This window comes from Ambystoma mexicanum, chromosome 3p (assembly GCF_040938575.1).
Source record: "Ambystoma mexicanum isolate Mex_15411 chromosome 3p, UKY_AmexF1_1, whole genome shotgun sequence".
Classification (NCBI taxonomy): Eukaryota; Metazoa; Chordata; class Amphibia; order Caudata; family Ambystomatidae; genus Ambystoma; species Ambystoma mexicanum.
Window position 1 is genome coordinate 265,675,266 of NC_090925.1, and position 16,773 is coordinate 265,692,038.

General features: G+C 46.0%; 1 protein-coding gene across 1 annotated transcript in view; it reads left to right on the forward strand.

Moving 5' to 3' along the window:
- Window positions 1–16,773, forward strand: part of TCFL5 (transcription factor like 5) — a 1,268,784-nt gene that overhangs the window by 737,230 nt on the left and 514,781 nt on the right. Inside the window, exon 3 of the mRNA XM_069650771.1 lies at window positions 6,681–6,870. Coding sequence (XP_069506872.1) covers window positions 6,681–6,870 — 190 coding nt within the window. The remainder of the gene's footprint in view (window positions 1–6,680; window positions 6,871–16,773) is intronic.

The window sequence follows — 16,773 nt, forward strand, 5'->3', positions numbered from 1 at the left end:
TCGCAATCCAAATTGTGTTCACCCATCAAGTGTTCCACCTAACCCCATGCTGTACGACGTGGTTACTAGAATTAATGCTGATTTATATTGCCATTCCTACATTTCGTTTCACCACAGATTTTTTCCTTTTGTAGATACATATCCCTATATCACATTAGAGTGTATTCGAGTGAGGGCAGGCATTAGGTTTTTGTTAGTATAGGCCTTTATTGTTTGACTAAGACTGACTAGGACTGTTTCTTTATTATATCTTAGTTATAGGGCCGGACAGGAGTTTTTCCAAACCCCTTGAATTTAACAATAAAGGTTTTGAAACTTGAAACTATTGTCAGTGTCTGCTTGTGATACCATGCCTCCCTTACACCCCTGACAAGGTGACACCTGGGTGAGGCGGAAGAAAATGCTGGAAGCCTGGCATTTCCAAGGACGGAGGAGGCATGGACAGCAGAGGGCAAGGTCAGTAGCTCTTCGTTTCTGAGGAGAGAGCATGGAAGGAGAAGGGAAGCCTGATACCTATGGTGGCTTGACCACGAGGACTTTGTGGTGGGCTGTCTGCCTGTCGAAAAGCACCAAAACTCCAAGCAACAAAATTCACAAGAAACCCTGCGACCAGTAGTACGTCATGGTCGCGTAGCGGAAGAGAACCGAGTGAGGGATACCGACTCCAAGGAGGAATACAAGCAGTGGAGTAGACGAAGAGAACCCGAGCGATCTGTTATACCGAAAGCGTTCCCCTGCAAGCACAGAGGTAACGGGGAGAATAGGAATACCCGGAAGCCACTGGGGCATCACTATGTAAGAGGAGAAACTTGCTTCAGTGAAATTGACGAGAAACTGGAAATAACACCAGTAAAGTGGAATTGTATGAATGTAACCACGAGAATAACGAATAGGCCTGAAAGAGAAGGTATCAAGGAATGTATACTAAAAGCAACTCGTCCCAGTGACTGTTACCATTCCCTAAATATATATCCTGTAAAGTTGAACTGTATCAAGCTGATCCTGAGAAAAGTGAATAAACCTCAAAGAGAAGGTGTTAAGAACTGGAGGCAAACACCATGGGAAGAAGGGTGGGATTCCAAATGGGAACTGAAGTTAAGTAAATTAGGACAGACAAGAGGTGATCAAACTGAACCACGCCAGGAAAGGGAAAGGCTCACGTTGCTACAAAGGATAGCCAACTTAAAAAGACAGAGTAACGGAGAACTGAAAGGCATATTCAACTGGGAGAAAGTATATAACAGAGAATTTAAAACCTTGTGAAATAACTTTCCCAAGAGAGGAGAACAAACCTAAGTACATTATAAAATAACTACAAGATATCTTACTAACGAGTACTATGAAACACATGGAGACATTACCATAAGAGAACAACCAGAAGAAAGAGAGATTTTCCTTGTTTAAGTTAAGTTGGTCAAGTAGTGGTAGGGTGAGTTTGAGTTACTTTTGGACAGAGGACATCTTCATTTTGGAATTCTGATGACTGACAAGCACTTTAACTTATTTATATAGTCGGAGAGAACCATATATGTAGGGAAAGATAGGCCTTATTCTTATTGTTTGAATAAACCGCTCTCAAAATATCCTATAAGTGTCCGCCTGATTCTTCTGACCCGCCACAGGGTCAATGGATATTTACTACTGTTGTAAATACAGAAATAACACAATGAACAGTTAAAGCTACATTCTTTGTGCATCCCTCCTGGGTTTAAAGAATATAACTGGTCAATCCTTAAAGTCTCTCTTTGGTTAAGTACCTTGATGGTGTTTTTCATTTGTGTTTCGGGTTGATAACTTCAAGTTTGAGACTTAATTTGCCAGACTTGGTGACCCTCTTCCAGGAAGTGGCGTATGACTGGTGCTTTCGTCTTAATTCGTATGTTGGAGCGATGTTCATTCCATCTCAATTTGAGTTTTCTTGAGGATTGTCCCACATGGTATTTCCCACAAGGACATTTAATACTGTAAATCACCTTTTGACTTTCACAAGTGGCATAGTCTCTTAGTAAAAACGATTTGCCTGTATTGGGATGATATAATAAGTTGCCTTTAAGGATGAAACTGTAATTGGTGCATTGAAGACATGGAAATGTTCCTGTCCTCTTAGTTTTAATTTGGCTCGTTTTGTTTAGGTCAAACGTTAATTCTGATGGTCTGTGTAGAGTACTTAGACTTAGATATGTAAATCAATGATGATGATGAAGTGTTTTTTTTCTTTGGTTAACAATGTCTGTCTAGATTGTTGTGCGACTCTGTCTTTCGGCCTTGACACTTCCAGTTCTGAATTTCCTCTTGCTAAAACCTTGAAGGCCATTTTATTCATCAATCTTTCAGATTCTTGTCCGTCTTGTAATATTCAACAAAGGCGTTAAATGTATGGGAGACTCTTTATTGTACTAGGTGGGTGGAAACTGAGTCTGTGTTAGACATTTTTCCAATCTGTTGGTTTGCGGAAAAGTGTTGTTTAGTCCAGAAGGACCCAGATGTACTGTGACGTCTAGGAAGTGTACTGGTGCTGCATCTATTTCTGCTGTAAAATTTATGCGTGAAACAATCTGATTGATATAATCAATGAATAACGAAAGACCATCTTTAGTTTAATTGGCAGATGCCGAACACGTCATCAATGTATTTTCCCCACTACTGGATATAATTTTGCCAGATTGGCTGGTTGGACTGATCATTGGAAAAATTGAAAGGTTTTCATAAGAAAATGCTGTAGCTACTGGATGTGTTAATTTCTTTTCGGATTACCATAGAAGTGCTTGGGTGTTGGAAGGTTACAGGCAGTAGCTATGTTTTAGGACCTTTGTTTCTGGTATGAAGGAAGATGGAAAGGACTGGTAGTTACACAAACTAGCTTTGGAGCCTTCCTCCTCTTGCCCATCTACTACCCCCACAAACCCTGATGTACCTTTTAGTGCAAACGTTTAACAGTGCCATGCAAGGCGGCAGTTTAGGCCGACCATCTGCAACTTCCACTTAGGAGTGCATTGGTTTTGGAGCAAGCTGTGCTGCAGCAGAATCTGTAAATTTGTGAGTGGGAGGAGACCTTGACATCTTTCTGGCTCAATTCACCATTGGTGCTATGGACCTGATAAAAGCCCAGCACCGACCAACTGATCTTTTAGCACTTCTCGGGAGGGATTACCATTTGTTCCAGAAAGGCAACTGTGCTGGGACCAACAGGGACAGAGCAGGAGCGAGAGTCTCAGTCATGTGTACTTCAGATGAGGCATGAATATGGACTATGACTGGGGCAGCTGAATAGTGAAACCGAGGGTAATGAGGTAAGAGACACGAAGGCCAATTAGTAACAGAGACTTCCTAGAGACTCTCTCCTGCCTAAATTGTTCAGAGACGGTCCCACCTCTCAGATTTCCGGTTTACCAAGTGGGCTGTCTCGTGGGTGACACCACTGAAAGTAGGTGAAGCCAGTGGCAATGAAAGGAAAGTGCTGGTGAAATGTAAGGTTCTGGTATGGAGGCTTTGAGGCTTTCCTGGGAATCGCTGCACAGATGGGGACATAGAAGCCGAGCCTTCAGCAGACAGAGTGACAGAGTGCATGCAGGACTGTAGTGTGGACAAGGACAAGGCCAATCAGAAACTAAGAACATTGCAAGGTGAAGCGGGACAATTGATGTAACATTGATTTATCAACATTTCAACCTGACGTGTGCTTGAAAAGTATACAGAAAGAACTCCCTCTGTGGAGCATCGAGACTTTAAGGGCCACAAACCTGCAGGTGAAATCCTAACAACCCCTTCATGTTTACGAAACTGTCGCCACGTGTGAGGGGTCAGAAATGAAAGCCGGACACAAAGTTGTCATGTTTTTTGTTAAAGACTTTCATTAAATGAAATGTGTTGGGAAAATGCCTCGCTGGCCCTGTTCTAAAGACGAGTTTCCCTACCTAAAACCAAAAACGAAGGATCTGTCTTTGTCTGGATGTCAGAAATCACACTGCAAACAAAATAATAAAGTGAGAAGGGAAATGTCTTTAAACTGGTATTCGCAAAAAGGGTTCATAAATAAAGATACGCCATCTCCAACACAAAAGTTCTCAATGGTAACAGGGTTCCAGTGGGTGGTTCCCTTCCCTTGGTTTGTTCAATGGGATGGCAATATCTCTTATTCTAACAGTTCTTTGTCTTTCCTTGGCCCACAACAATCCTGTTCGGTAATAAGCTGTTTAGCCTTATATGTCTTTCTTTAACACAAGTTCCTTCTTTAACACATTTTCCATCTTTAACACAAGTATTGTCCTTTCTTGACACTTCTTTTACTTTACTTTACTCTATGCTTGTTACGCTCCGAAAGCCCACAGGCATCAGGGCGCAGTGGAGCGCGAAGATGACCACTTACATTTAGTGTTTCTCAAGTAGTTAGCTGGGGGAGTGTGTTCTGACTTGATGGGTCCGACTTGATGGTCGTGCAGTTATGAAATGCCTCCGTCCCCAAGTACCGCTCGAGCAGAATATAAACACTGCCCGAGCAATCTTTGAGGCCACAGGAAGGAGTGTTGTCGTCGGCCTGGTATTTGAGAACGCCGGAAGGACCCCTGATCGCTATAAGGCAAAAGGTTATAATCAGGAAAATACTCTATAATGGCAATGGGCAATTGATAGGAAGAGTTAAACAATATGCAGTGACACCAGCTTACCTAATAGAGATGGAATGTAGGTAGAGAACCTACGCAGGGAAATCCACGGCAAGCCGGAATGGTGTAATAGGCACTCCTTCCCAGTACCTCGTGGAGTAAGGCAAGATCTGTAGCAAGGCTTGAAGCAATCCGAAGGTTGCAAAACAGAAGGGCAATCCAAGAGCAAGTCCAGAGTATAACAGGGGTCAGATGTCCAGAAAATCAGAGAGCACGCCAAAATCCAAGGGTAATCCAGTAGCAAATCCGAAAAGAGTTCCAAGGTCGAAGCAAACAAGAGCAAGGGTAATGCGTGGCAGTCCTCCGTAGACGTTGAAGTAGCTGTGAAGCAATTAGACTTGTTTGCCGGCCTCTTTTGAAGGGGCGAGCGGTATCACGTGACGTATCACGTGGCTGCTCGCGTACGTTGCATGGAGCGCAACGTGGCCAGGGATTGGAGCTGCCGGCACTTCCTGGTATTCTGACGTTGCTGGCTGTGCAAGAGGCGCCATGGCAGACGCCAACGCGGAAAAGGGCGAAACGAGGCAGATCCGCCCAACATGGTATTCCGCCTGCCGTGTTTTCCCTGCTGGTGGTGTGAACGACAATTACTACGGCGAGAGGCGCCTGAGGAGGAGAGATGAGAAGAGGGAAAGGCCGTGTGAGAGGGCGTGACAGAGTGACTACGTTGGAGTGAGAAAAGCCAAAGTTACCCTCAATTATTGGAAAAGTCTGGTTTTCAATGCTTTTCTAAAACTGGCATAGTTTTCTTGTTGTCTTAGATCCGCAGATTCTTGTGGTTTGCAGTTCGCCTGTTATACTCCCCTGCCAGGACTTCTCATGCGCTACCAACAGCCTGGTATACTTCTTTGCCAGGACTTCTTAAGCATTCCAATTGCCTTGTATGCTCCCATGCCAGGTCTTCCCATATGCTTGCACTTTGACTGGTTTACTCGCCTGCCAGGACTTCTTATTTCCATATATGTATAGTCTTTCTTGACATTCACATTTCTAATGCTTTCAACGTTTTTCCCCGATCGGGTATCTACGCCCTTATATGTTGTTAAGGACTGCATTTGTATTCTGCCTTATTGATTTACAAGCATTCTGCTTATCAGTTCTGTTCTGGTAGCATTGCAAAGTTAAAATTGTGTTTTGCGCAGTGACCAAAACGCCCGGGGGTCCCCACTTCGATTGGCCAGCCTGGTGTCTTCGGTCCCTTTTGCGCGTACACGGCCGGCGCAGCTCTGCAGCTTGCCTTCCACTATGGACTGCCTGGACATCTGACGGCCTGCTCCCGCGGCGCTGCTCCTGCACGCCTGTTCGCATTCAGGTTTCGGTTAGGGTAACGCTGCTTCCTCCAGCTGCCGAACACTGAGAAATCGTCTAGTAGTTCCTGGTGTTTCTGTGGCCCTGCTTGCTCTCGCAACGATTCCTTCCCTCTTTACGGCGAGCCCCTTGGCACTGCCACACTGACTTGTGTCTTCAACTTCTGCAAGCCTCCAAGGGAGATGCAACGTCTTCTCCTGAGCTGCCTCTCTCTTAGTTTGGTGTCCATTTTTAAATGCCCCGCGCATAGGTGCTTTCCCTGAGGAACTAGCACGCTAATTGAGCTTGAGGCCCCTGCTCCTCCGCATCATTTCCTTAATCTTCCTCATCTCAGAACTTCAATGGTTGTGGGAATTGGAGTCCACTGATATCAAATGATGCACAGTACTTGGAGAACCTCTCTCAATGATTCCATATGAACGATCAGTTCTATATGAAGGGGAATTAGAACTGAACGTTTTTGTGGGAGCTTTAACTTTTGAGACCATGGATGAGAGTTTGGTCTCTGATAAGTTCATAAATCTGGGAAAGATGACCACCCGGGAGAACTATCATTTATAGGTAAATAACTTCCTTTTTCGTGCTTTATTTCTAAATTAGCTCTGTGAATACCTGTACACATTGAATTGTAGCACTAACACATGTATCATGTACAGTAGTACCCTAATACTGTGAAAAGCCCAAATATGTGTACTCCTCTCTTCTATTTAGACAAATTCTTCTGGAAGTCTTTTCCAGATTTCTGGAAATTCATGCCCGGTTCTAGAGGCTGCTAAGCATCCAGATATAACGTTACCAAGAGCGTTCTCTTTTTGTTATCAGCAAGAAATTGAATCAACAAAGCAGACTTTGGGTGGTAGGAATAAGACTTTACCGGAGCAAGTATGGATTAAAGTAGAAGGTAAGATGTTCCCATTTCCTTCTTTTTTGTCATTTGCGGTTGTCATAGATATTTTTCAGGTTGATTCTTGTATGCAACATATTTTCAGCAGTGTTGGGTCCTCCAATGATTCATAATCGTACATAATCTGTTGTTCTTGCTCTCCCACCTTAAATACTTTTTGAGTACCTGATCCTGCAGTTATTCAGAATAGACAACTTTTATGAAAAAAAGTCTGCAACTTTAAAAAGAAAACAATTTTTCTGACCCTCGTACTGAATATCAGTAACCCTTCCGACTGCTAAATGCTATATGGTGCCAACAATGGCCGAACTTCCAGTCCTTGTGGTTTCACCTAGCAGTTAAGCCCCAAACTTCTCTTCAGCATCCATTTAGTTTGTTGAAGGTTTTTTTGGTGTACTTTTTTATTTTCTTGAAACTCGAGAGTTCTGATTGCTTTCTTGTTCCGATTTGTGGTACTTATACCTAATATTTTGTTTCTTTTCTTGTTATAAAGGAAATTCAAATGTTTTCCACTTAATTATTATTTTCCACCATTTCCTTGTGTCCATTTGTCTCCCATCGTCATATGCCTCATGTGACCTACTGCACATAGTGATTCTGCTGGACATGTTCCTTCCCTGCTGCGTTGCGATTTCTAGCAATCTGTATCTGGTGCAGACTTGATTATTCTGTGCTAGTATTGCTCCTTGCTCAATCAAGAGTTGACTCCTTCAAATGAAGGACAACGAAAGAGCACCAGTTCTGCATACAATGGGCCTCATTACGAGTTTGGCGGTGAACACAGCAGTAATTCCGCTTGGTGGAATTACTGTTACCGTCGTGGAGTTCAGCGGAATTTCCACCGAAAAGCAACTTCGGATGGTAATTCTGCCCACTCATGGCAGACTTACTGTTACCGCTGTACAAATTGGCCCTAATTCCAGCGCGCAGAAATAACGTCATTACATGAACAGGAAGCCTGGTGCCGGCCATCTTCAAAAAACCAAATTCACCCTGAGCCCCCCATTTCCTGTTCCGATCCAAACACAGCAATACCTGAAATGATGTCACAGGAGGAAGCCAAAGGAAAGGTGCTGGACATGAGGCTGTGAAAGCAGCGGTTTAGTGAGGCTGAGCTGCAGGTCCTCACAGATGAGATTGTGGCTCATGCCGATGAGCTATATGGGTCAAGACACAGGAGGACATCTGGGGAGGGGAAGTCTGCCATCTGGGCTAGCATTAGGGACATGGTTGTGGCAGTGGGCACATTCCCACAGGATAGTGAGGAATGGCGCAAACGCTGGAACTACCTCAAGGCCAGGTTTCGAAGCCTCTTGTCGAAACAGCAGTGCGAGACATCTGCCACAGGAGGTGACATAGTCGAGGCCCTTGCACTGACCCCATGTGAAGCGAAAGCTAGAGGCATCCTCCAGATGGAAGGGATTGAGGGTTTTGGGAGTGTCGAAGTTGGAGCTAGCAGCCAAGTCAAAGCTGGTGAGTATGAATTCTTTCTCTCCCATGATAATGCACTGGCCGAATCCCATGCATGTGTCCCTCAACATAGATGGGCACAGTGGACAAGGGAATGTGCAGCCACATGGCAATGTGAGCAAAGGCAATGCCACCACATGCGCGTACACGGGACAGAGGGAGCCGGTGCACATACACATGCACTGTAGGGGACATGTGCATGTGAGCCCATTGGACCATGAGAAGCACCCATTTGTGCTGTGAAAGGCCAAGTGACAAAGTGAAACCCCAAACGTCACAAGTTGTACAAGCCACATCGCAAGCCCAATAGGCCATGAGCACATGCGTATGTGATGAAGACCCTCAGCGGACAGTACTCCCACCTTGCATTAGCCATTTTCATTGGCCTGCAATCTATCGTGCCCATAAGACCACATGTGTGTAGGATGACCATCCATCATGTTGCGTGAGTGACTTGCAAGCCCACGCATGCAAGTATGCCTGCTGACTGACACCATGTCATTGCCCACCCTACAGGTACCCAGTCGACTCAGGACGATGATGCAAGCCCATCTACAGCCCAGGGCAGGGCCACCGATGCAAGCACATCAACCTCCACCCTTGCACTGCTCAGCCATGGGAAAAGCAGGAGGAAGGGCAGAAGCGAGGCACCACGGTCAGAGCTCAGTAGTGCCATGGCATCCGTGACAAGTGCAGGGTTTGAAATTGTGGGGAGCTGGGAGCTACTTAGCGCCTGCTTCTAGCATAGTAGAGCCTGGTTAACTTGAAACCAACAGCTACCAGGAGCTACTTTTATCTCCTATGGCCAACTGGTACCTTCCAAACACGTAAATGACATTAACCTTGAGTGTTTTGAGAATGTTAATAAAGAAGAATTAGAACACATTTAATACACATTTAAACACAATGGTTGATACAAATTGAACACAAATGTAAAGGTGCATCTCTGGTAGCTCCTGGTACCTCTGCGGTAGCTCCTATCTACTGGGTGATGCCGACACCCAGGAGCTGGTTTTAGTTCCTCCTCATTGAATCTCAATTTCGAACCCTACAAGTGGAGACACTGCCACTGTCCCCACAAGTGTGACAAGTGGCCCAACCACCATCAGTACACATGCCACTGCACCTGATGACAGTACACTAGACGCAGGTGCAGCACCCAGGCAGCTGCAGCCGAAACTCCACAGCCGCCCTCTGTGGTTGTGTCTGAGGAGACACATGCAGCCACTGGCACCCCTGGCTCTACAACCACACCCACCCATCTGCCCCCTGAGTCCCCCTCATCACCTGAGACAGACAACCAGGAATATCTGCAGCATGGCCTGGATACAGGAACTGACACTGATGCCAGTGGACCATGTGGCGCAGGTGACAGGGGAAATGGGTCCCCCTTCTTCAGTCCCAGCCCTCCAGACAGCCCGCAGTGTATGCCTCAGCATTCCATCAATGCAGTCTGGAGGTGGATGTATGCAATGGAGCAGCAGCGGATCCACATTGAGACCTTTGTGGAGACACAGGTGCAGCATCTGTAAGCCATCCGTGACTCAGTGCAGGGCTCATCATGAAGTAGTTCAAGGCCCTTGGACGGAGAGCACCAGCAACCGCCAGTGGCAACTGTTGCCCTAACTGTTGTGAGCCAGACCGTGGGGCAGCTCATACAGGGCATACCAGCCTTTGCTGAATCCATGCATGCCAGCATGCTTCTGACCCTCCAGCACATCAAGGACCAGGAGTCTGACCTATCCACCTCAGTCACCCCCACGGAGGTCATTGACTGGCAGCCCACAATCGCTGCTCAGTGTACAATGTGGCCGGCCACAGCCGGAAAACCTTGGAAAGGGCAAGAGGCCATGGAAATAAGATTGATACTTCTTGACAGTATTACACTGGGCACAAGGGAGGTGGATGAGTATGGGTGTTGGGTATGGGGGAGATGGGAGGACATCAGTGGTGGGAATGAGGGAGGTGAGAGGGCATGCGTTTTGGGGATGGGAGAGGTGGAAGGGCATGGGTGTTGGGGTTTAGGAGGTGGGAGGGCAGGGGTGTTGGGGAGGTGGGTGGGAAGGGATGTTGGTGGGAATTACTGTTGTGGATGGGTGCTCACCACAGTTGTTAATAAAAACAACAGTTGACTAGAAGAATTGCAAGGACAATACTTTTTGTGTGAAGGTGATATATTCAAAATGTGCGTACATGTACAAAATTGTGATGCATGTGTCTAGAAACATTTTACTATTCGTTTTTGCTACCCCAGACGTCTGTCCCTGGCTTCCTTGCGCTCAGTGTGCGGCAGCACTGCATCTGAGGACGGTGCATCATTGAATGCTGGGTCCAGACCATGTCCAGATCAGGAGGTAGGGGGACATTTTTCTTGAGTCCGATGTGCAACATGGCACAAGCAACAAATATCTGGCCAATCTTCTCTGGCTCTACATCAGGGCCCCTCTGGTAAGGTCCAGGCACCGGAAATGTGCCTTCAGCAGGCAACTGGTGTCATCAGCCATGGCAGCTGGCGCCAACCAGCGGCACCTGCAAGAGCATAGGACAGTGACTTCAGTCACCTTGCAAAGACTATGCGTAGCATGTTTTTATGTCTTGTTGGTGGATACTCCCTTGATGCAGTTATGTTGCATTTGTACTGCATAGTTTTCATCCCTAGTATTTCAGTGATGTGTGATATACTACGGTGGTACGTGTGCATTGCAGGGTTTGAAATTGAGGGGAGCTGGGAGCTATTTAGCTCCTGCTTCTAGCACAGTCAAGCCTTATTAGCTTGAATCCAACAGCTATCAAGAGCTACATTTGACTGCCAGCCCCAACTGGTGCTTTCCGAAACTATAAATGTGACATTAACTGAGTATTTGAGAATGTTAATAAAGAATTTGAACACATCTGATATACAGTTAAACACACAGGTTCATGCTAAATGGACAAAAGGTTAAAGGTGTATCTCTGGTAGCTCCTGCCTAAAGGGTGATGTCCGAAACCCAGGAGTTGGTTTTAGCTCATGCTCATCAAATCTCAATTCTGAACCCTGCATTGTCATTGGAGGTACACTGTGCACACGGCTCACAAACAAGTTGTGCCAGACATGGCCTTTGATAGGATTTCAAATGTGCATGTTGTCTGTGTTACGCCTGTTTTGTGTTGTGCTGCTGTCAAGTAGTGACCTGCTGGGTAATGTGTTGTTCTTGTGCATGTTTGTGGTTTGTACATTCCTGTCACAATGGATTTGCATACATGGTATGAAATGCACATGCCATCAGTGTCTGGCAGTGTTGCATTGTCATTGTGCAGTGTTGAACTGTTGCATTGGATGTGTGGTATGTGTACACAATGCATTGTCATTCCTGAAGTCGTCTATTTGTGCAATTACCTGTTGGGGCATTATGCATTGCTGTCATACTACTGCATAGTCTTGTGGGTTGGTGGATGCGCAGAGTGAGAGGGCAGGTCCTGCATGTAGGGGGCTTGACAGGGCATGCAGCGATTAGTAGTAGCAATACTCCCTCCTTTCCCCCTTAACATAGCATTCAATTGGTGCTGCAAGATTGCATTGTGTGATGGCACTTGTACTCATCCAGCACCCATGTCCGTTGCCATCTGTGACTCTCAATGTACTCAGGCAGGGTGCTGTTACGGAGGACCATGGTGTTGTGGGTGTGTCCATGAAAGCAGGCACGGGAGTTTGTTATGTCAGGTCAGCGTTACACGTAACCTGCACATTAATGGAGTAGAACTGCTTCCTGTTGTGGTATGCCTCTTTGGATGCATGGGGGGCAACCAACACCACATGGGTGCAGTCAAGCACTATAATTCTGTTTGGCATGTGGGCTGCTGTGTAGAAACATGCCTTTGTGGCATTTATCTGTGGCAGGGTGGTGGGCAGGGAGATGTGCTGGGATGCATGGCACAGGAATGCCTCCAGCACCTGCCTGAGCACAACTGAAAAAGTGGGCTGCGACATCTCATGCAGTATCCCTTAAATGTGGCGGTAACGCTATTACTGCTGCATTTAAGGGCTGGCCCTATTATGGTTTGGGTGGTAAATCAGAGTTTAACCTCCAGCAAAAAGCTGGAGGTTCAAATGTCCTCTTACGGTCCGTTTTTGGTGCCAATACTGCCGACGCAATTACCGCCGGCGGTAATAGTGCCCCCAACCCCATTGGTTCCTATGGCCCCAATGGGGAATGGGCAATAACCGCCCAACCGCTGCTTGTGATCCGGCGCTAATAGCGAGTAGCGGTAATGTTATTTGCGCTGGCGGTATCCCAACCGTATTACTGCCCGGATACTGCCAGACTCTTGATGAAGCCCAGGGTGTTAGAAGGTGCCACTGGCAAGAAAATGTAGCAACGCCACTAGCTTTAGTTAGTGGTGTCGTGATATTGATCCTGCTCTGAATGTTGTCGTGGATCGTGGCCAGTACCTCTGCAGTGGTCTGCCTGTTCAGCCGGTACAGGGTAATGAGCAGGGCATCAGTCAATGCCCCGGGTGAGGGCCTGACTCGGGGAATGGGCTCTCGCCTTGCATGGCGTCTACTACTCCTGCTCTCTGCGCCATGTGCCCTGCGCTGCTGTTCCTGCCTCTTTAGCTCAATATGGAGCAGTAGGAGCCGCTGGCTCAGGTGGGTATGTGGCCTTTCAAAGTGGATTGAGTGCAGCTGTGACTTGATTTCCATCACCTGTATGCATTTACCTGCACTGACTAGGTGGAGGTAACTACACTGTGTTTTTGGTGGACTTACCACCCATTTTCAGCTGCATTTTGGCTGTATTTCAACTTGTAAAGCAGCCAAAATACTATTTTGCTTCTTGGCAGTAGTTCTGCCGGTGGAATTAGTGCCCATTTTCATGTACCCCTGATTTGTGCGCTAAAAGTGGCGGTAATTCCATTGCACCACTTTTACTGCATGCCTCCAAACTTGTAATGAGGCCCATTTGTCTGTTGTGCCTTTCGTGACTGTATTTATACATTGACGGGGGCACCACTGGTGTGGAGGATTGCTTTAAGTGGAGATTTCAGATTTTTCTATATCTTCTGTCTTAATTACATATTTAAGAGCAGTATCAGACTCAGTGGATATTTGTACAGTCTTTTCAGTACTAGATAGACATACGCTTCTCTAACTCAAAGGCTTTCTTAAGGCTTTTCAAGAACCATCCTGCTGGATATGTGCATTGTTGTAATACTGAACTTCTTTTGGTACCTCTTTTCCTCCTAAATATGGTTAGTATGCTGCCGAAGTAGAATTGAAAGCTCTTGACACAGTCCCACACATGCCTTCAAGAGGTTGATAAGCTTCTGACTAAATCCACTGAAAAGGATAAGGTGGCCCCACTAGATAATTCTTACGTCAAGGCTTGTGCTTTCAGTTAACTCTGTACCTAATCGTCTTGGAGAGAGCAAATGTCCTAAGTTACTTTAATCACATGATTCCTTTTGGATTTAGAAGTAAGAGAAAGCAGACATTTTCCCAGGTAAATGCCTGTTTTTGCATCAGCACCAGAATCCACTTCATTCCAGGTAGTGGGTCTTTTATAGATGCACATACTATCAGGCTGGGAAACCTTGTGAAACACTTTTCGTTATTTTTTTCACTCTTAGACCTGCTCCAACAGGCTACTACTCTTCACCCCACATTTGAAAGTATATAGCAAGGTTGTCCAACTCCACGCCTCGTGGACCAGAATCTTGATGGGTTTTCAGGATATTCCTCATTAATATTCATGAGAACAAAATTGCATCCATTTATAATAATTGTATGAAAATGTAGCTCATGAATATGAATGAGGTCAATCCTGAAAATGCAGCATGTTTCCGCCCTTCGAGGCATGGAGTTGGACAACTCAGATATACAGGATCGCTTTCGAATTCCTTTTCCACCCCTTTAGAGACAAAAACTTTGGCGAGAGATGCTGTTTTTGCTCTGCTATTTAAAGTGTGAAGCCATTTTTTTATTCGGATTCAACATCTTATGCTTCCCAACTGTGCAGGTCTCTGTGACCTCCTGTAGCGGTAGCTTCTGTGGTTCTAAACCCCTTTGGCCAGCCAAGTAGGTTATCTCTGTTTGAATTGTGCCCCAAGTACCCAAAGAGGAACGTGGAGACTCATGAGCACTGCATCTACTGCTGCCACTCCCATGATGATGCTGCCTCAGATCTGGACTTGAGGCTCTGCTCCAGGACCAGGGCTGAGACGAATGAGACTCCTAGCCTGGCTTCACAATCCCAGAGGTGAAATATCTGAGAGGGATGCAAAGGAGAATTTCACAGAAGCCCTTTTCGGTAAAACATGAGGCTAGCTGGAAAGGATAAATCCATGCTTGTGAGTACTGTGGCTCTAGAGAGGTCTGATGCCACCAGATCATTTTCAAAACCTTCACAGAGTTCCAAAAGGTTACTGTTAACCACCTTTGGAGAAGCACCCGTCACCACTACCACCATCTCTGGCTATCGAGGCTTCAATGTTGATGGTGAGTGCCAGCTACCATTGTTGATTGCACCATGTATGGCTTAATTGCTGGCAGGGGCCTGTCTGCATTCATCATCACTGGAGGTTGCATCAAAGCTGAGATTTGAATACCCATTGTTGTCCTTTGGCTGGTTTTGGAGCCCATTGTCGAGGGACGCCTGTTGCTGGTAATGGACCAGGGGGTTCCATGTCTTTTAAACAAACAAATAATTAATGAATTAATAACAAAATAAAAATAACTAAAAAAATAACGATTCTGTTTTTGGGGGGGTCACCCCTCCCAAACCTCTGTTTCCCCTTGCTAAGCCCCCCCAACACAAGATTTAACCCTTTAGCCCGCCCTCACATACATTTTCTTTAAAGATTTCTGTAATTTCTGTTTCGTTGTAAATGTAATTCCTTATTTATTTTTCGTTATGAAGACTGTATACCGGACCAGGGACTTGATGCCAATGCAGAACACGATCCTGAAATGAATCAGGGCCCCTTAGTCTACACTCCTCGTGGTTGAGGAAGTATGTCCCTCATCATCATTTTCTATCCAACGAAGGCACCAGAGCAGGAATTGGTCAGGAGAGGCTTAGGGAGGTCCCTCTTGCTGTAGCAAATAGAGAAGATGGTATGCCTCTATCCTTGATGGAACAAATCTGAGGTGGTTCAACACATCAGTGCTGGACTTGTGAATCTGGCCCAGAAGGTGGTCCTGGAGGTGTAGACGTCCATATACTCCGAGGAGTATTCAAAAGAAAAGTTCCAGGTGAAGGAGGTGTTGGTGCCGTTTGAGGAAGTCACCACTTCCAAGTGATGCTCAACTAAGTGCCCCCAGTTCTGTCTCCACCGAATTGCAATATGGCATTTTAGGGTTTGATATCACGGGTGGCTTGCCACCTCCATCAGGACATTCAGGGGCCACATAAGAAGGAAGAATTTGTCCTGACAGACAAATTAAACAGATGTTGCATAATCCCCCTTATGCCAAAGGTTTGGAACCTGGGCAAGCAAATCTTCAAGGACCCGGTTTCAACTCCACCAGTCAGCTTTGCAAAACATACAGGGCCCCAATCTCAGCTCTAGTGTGCCTTCGAAACCAGACTGGGACAGATTTAATTGTGGTGATGGCCGTGGGGTGTAAGTCAGAAATACCTGGGACTTCCTCCGTTCTGAACCATACAAAAGAGTCATGGAAGATGGACACGACAGGGAGAAGGGTCATCCAGTAAATGTTCCTGGCGGTAAAGACATCTAACCCGGCGTCAATCCTCACCTATTGTGAGAGAGACTTGTGGGACAAGGTACACTCACTGTTGGAGTACCTTCTCCAGCATGGGGTCCTACATGGATTCACATGCTCACGAATATTCCCTGTCGTCAGGCTGGGAATCCTCATTAATATTAAGACAGTTTTGCTTTAAAGCTAAAAACTGCTTGTTGCTTCTATAGCCGATTGCTGTCACTTTTGTTCATACTGCCCCAGCCAATGACATTCTACCACATAAGCTCCTCCACTAGGGGCATCTTAATTTTTTTGTTGGTCTTTTTCATGTTGGGAGTCCTCATGTTTCACTTCTCAAAATATTCATAACATTTCTTATTTTTGGGAGCAATCGTCTCAAATTCTTCATGTTTCAGTCACTGTGTGACTACCGGCGGCAAGGACCCATTGCCGGATGAGATCCGTTTCATCGTTGGATCTTCAGATTGTATGAGGCCGCAGGCCCAAGCTTAGGCCTTTCTAGACACACCATGGAAGATGCCACAAGAAAAAGCCTCTTCAGGGCCTGCTTAAAATGTGGCTTGAAAAACATCTTAATTGAAGATCAGCAGCTCAAATGTATCTACTGATTGCATCCACGCTATGACGCAGACAGATGTTCCATCTGCCAGGCTTTCTCTTCCAAGTCACGGAAAGACGGCCATAGAAGGTTAGTGGTGTGGATTGAGGCGGGGAGGGCCTCT